At 36.3% G+C, this 3,092-nt stretch overlaps 1 protein-coding gene across 1 annotated transcript in view; it reads left to right on the top strand.

Moving 5' to 3' along the window:
- Window positions 1–570: 570 nt before the first annotated feature.
- Window positions 571–3,092, top strand: part of CLEC16A (C-type lectin domain family 16, member A) — a 53,351-nt gene continuing 50,829 nt past the window's right edge. The window contains exons 1-3 of the mRNA XM_010136100.1: window positions 571–695; window positions 2,110–2,243; window positions 2,987–3,086. Coding sequence (XP_010134402.1) covers window positions 571–695; window positions 2,110–2,243; window positions 2,987–3,086 — 359 coding nt within the window. The remainder of the gene's footprint in view (window positions 696–2,109; window positions 2,244–2,986; window positions 3,087–3,092) is intronic.

The following is a 3,092-nucleotide window of genomic DNA, read 5'->3' as shown; positions in this document are numbered from 1 at the left end:
GAAATGGTAAAGGTGGAATTTGCCGCCTTTCCAATCAATATTTCTGTGTTTGAAGGGCCAGATCATTAAGCTTTGCCAAGATGAATGAATAGTCTGTCACTGTCCTGGTTATTAACCAGCAAACGGGTGCGAGCCTGGTGTCTCTGCAGACAAGAGAGGGGATCTGCATGTGCCTCTTTCCAGAATTACCCTTTCCCATATCAGCTACTGCGTGCTTACCTGCTGCTTCTATTTCGCCGTTTTCTTGCTCATCACTCCTTAACATACTTCCGCAGAATTTCCCTAGGCTGCCGTGGGAAGCATCATGGGACAAGTGTTAAACGTAATTTCTAGTCCTCTGTTAGACATATGCATAAACATCCGTAACTTACATGGCTAGTAATGGTTTTCTTTCATTGGTCACATATTCTCTGCGACAATATTGAAAGGATATGTTAGTATTTTAAAATTGTGCAGTAATTAGACATAGTGTGTGTGTCTACATTAAGTTACAGTGACTAAAGACAAACATGGTGCACATCAAAGTGGCAGCATAATGTATTACTTGTAATTGTTTTTTCTTTTAGGTACATGTACCATGTTTTGACTAAAAATACAACAGTAACAGATCACAACCGCAACCTGCTGGTAGAGACTATCCGTTCCATAACAGAGATCCTTATATGGGGGGATCAGAACGACAGCTCAGTATTTGAGTAAGTACTTCTGAGCAATTTTGACTGTGGTTTTGTTTTTAAAGAATGATGAGAATTGCATAGAGATTTAGTTCACAGAATCACAGGATCGTTTGGGCTGGAAAAAACCACCATTCATCCTGCGCTGCCAGGTCATCGCTAAACCATGTCCCTCAGCACCACACCTTCCAAGGCTGTATTTCCCGAATGTATGTAGAAAGCTGTGTCCTGTAGTAGATGGGTAAGCAGGAACACATTCTTGTCATACAAAGAAACTTGCTTCTGTAAGAAAAAAGTTCCAAGTTCAGAGCCCGTTTCATGTACTGCTTTTGCCTGCCTGTCAAATCTTTGCTATAAATACAAAATCTAACCTATTTTAGGACCCAGATTTACTCATTGCATCTATTAATATCGCATGGCTTTAAGTTGTGCACTTCATTTTATGTAAGATAATACAAATCGATATCTTCTATCTATGATATGTAGAGATTTTGTTCAGATGTTATTTTAATCCTTGTAAAATAGCATGATAGAAAAGCAAAATTCAAAACAAATATTCACAGTTGTGAATCTGACTGTATCAGTGCCCGTTGCTTAGCTGTTTGCTTCAAGACAGCTGCTCTTTTATAAAGGCAATTTATGATAGAGATAAGTAAAGCCAAAGGGTTTGGTGGTTTTAAATACTTGTTTAGGGTGTGGTTGCTTGTATTTTTACAAGATGATTTCAACATGAATGGGTTATGATGTGGCGCTAAGAGAATTAATTTATTCTGATCATTCAAATCCATACTGTAACTCCATCACATTCCTCATTTCCTGTTTTCTGCTTGGGAGAGTTTTAGGAATGACATGTTTTTGTGGTTAATGTAAAAAAATTTTCCTAGATGGATATTTGTGATGTCCTGGTAGGAAAGAGTCAGCCCTGTTCTTTTTAAAATTACACACATTTCTTGTTTAAAAACACTGCAAGCATTCAATTCTGTTTGCATTGTACAATAAACTATGAAATGCTTGCTTCTGGTGTGGGAAAAAGATAAAATAGATCAAAAATAAGGTCTACAGTGTTGAAGACAAAAAGTGTGTTAACCTAAAAGGGGCAAGTGAACAAAACATAACCTTCATTTAGAGGCTCTCCCCTTCAAAATTATGATTGCAAGGTAAGGAAGCTGCCTGATAAATTGAATATACTAAAAATAAAATAAAAGAGGCCCTAATTTCTTGACATCCCTTTTCTACGTAACTTGAATGCTTAAGCACCCTTGTTAGTATTTAAGGTTTTTGGAGGATGTTTTTCTGTTACACAGATAAAATTTTGCAAAATAATTCTTAGTAGATGTGAAACATGCTGTTTGTCAAACTTGCCTAGAATTGTCCCTGATCCTAATAAAATTAAGTTCCTGTTAAATACAGCAAGTGACCCCTGTATTTATTTCAGCTTTTTCTTGGAGAAGAATATGTTTGTTTTCTTCTTGAACATCTTACGTCAGAAGTCTGGTCGTTACGTGTGTGTACAGCTTCTGCAGACACTGAACATCCTTTTTGAGAACATCAGTCATGAAACATCACTGTGTAAGTGTGTGCTATTAAACTTTTTAGGATTAAGTGATCAAGATATGATTGAATTTCATTTGATGAAAGTTAGTCCTAGTGCCCCTTCACAGAAGAACTGTATGAATTCCTAACAATCTTTTTAATTGAACGCTACTGAAAATACAGTGTAATTTGACATCAAAATACCTTTTGCTGTAAATTTTCAGTAGGACAAAAAAGAGTTGTTTTGTACTACTGAAACACTTAGCATATTTCAAGGGGTTCTTTAAAGTCAGCACCTTAGTTGTGGTCTGAAATGTTCACCTTGCTGCCACAGATTATGTGGTGGATCTCTGTGTAATTTGTACTGGAACTGTTCTGAGATCAGTTAGGCTTACTTCGAGGATTTTAGAAACATATAAAGAGAACTAAGTTAGTTTAAAACACTTCACAACTGTCATGGAGAGGTAATCACATAAAAGCCTTTGAGAGTTTATGACTTTGGGAGGAAAGGAGAGTTGTTCTACGTGTTACCAGCTGCAAAGCCTACATAAATTGAGGAAGGCAAAGTATGTTCTCAGTTGTCTTATTCTTGGGAGCAAAAGTCTTTGTCGGAGCAGTTCCCTTACGTTACTGCTTGAAGCTATCACTTAAGTTGTTTGACTAAAAATTGGGATCTTTAGGCATCAGGTAATTTGTTGCTAGCTGGTACTTTAAATACCGTTACTTAGGAAAATTATTTTTTTTCTTTCTGTTAACCTGTGTAATGTCTTATTTTTCAGACTACTTGCTTTCTAATAACTATGTAAATTCTATTATTGTCCACAAATTTGACTTTTCTGATGAGGAGATCATGGCATATTACATATCATTTTTGAAAACTCTTTC

Source organism: Buceros rhinoceros, unplaced genomic scaffold (genome assembly GCF_000710305.1).
Source record: "Buceros rhinoceros silvestris isolate BGI_N320 unplaced genomic scaffold, ASM71030v1 scaffold24035, whole genome shotgun sequence".
Taxonomy (NCBI): Eukaryota; Metazoa; Chordata; class Aves; order Bucerotiformes; family Bucerotidae; genus Buceros; species Buceros rhinoceros.
The sequence above is the reverse complement of the archived record's forward strand: the minus strand, read 5'-3'. Positions and strand labels throughout refer to the sequence as shown.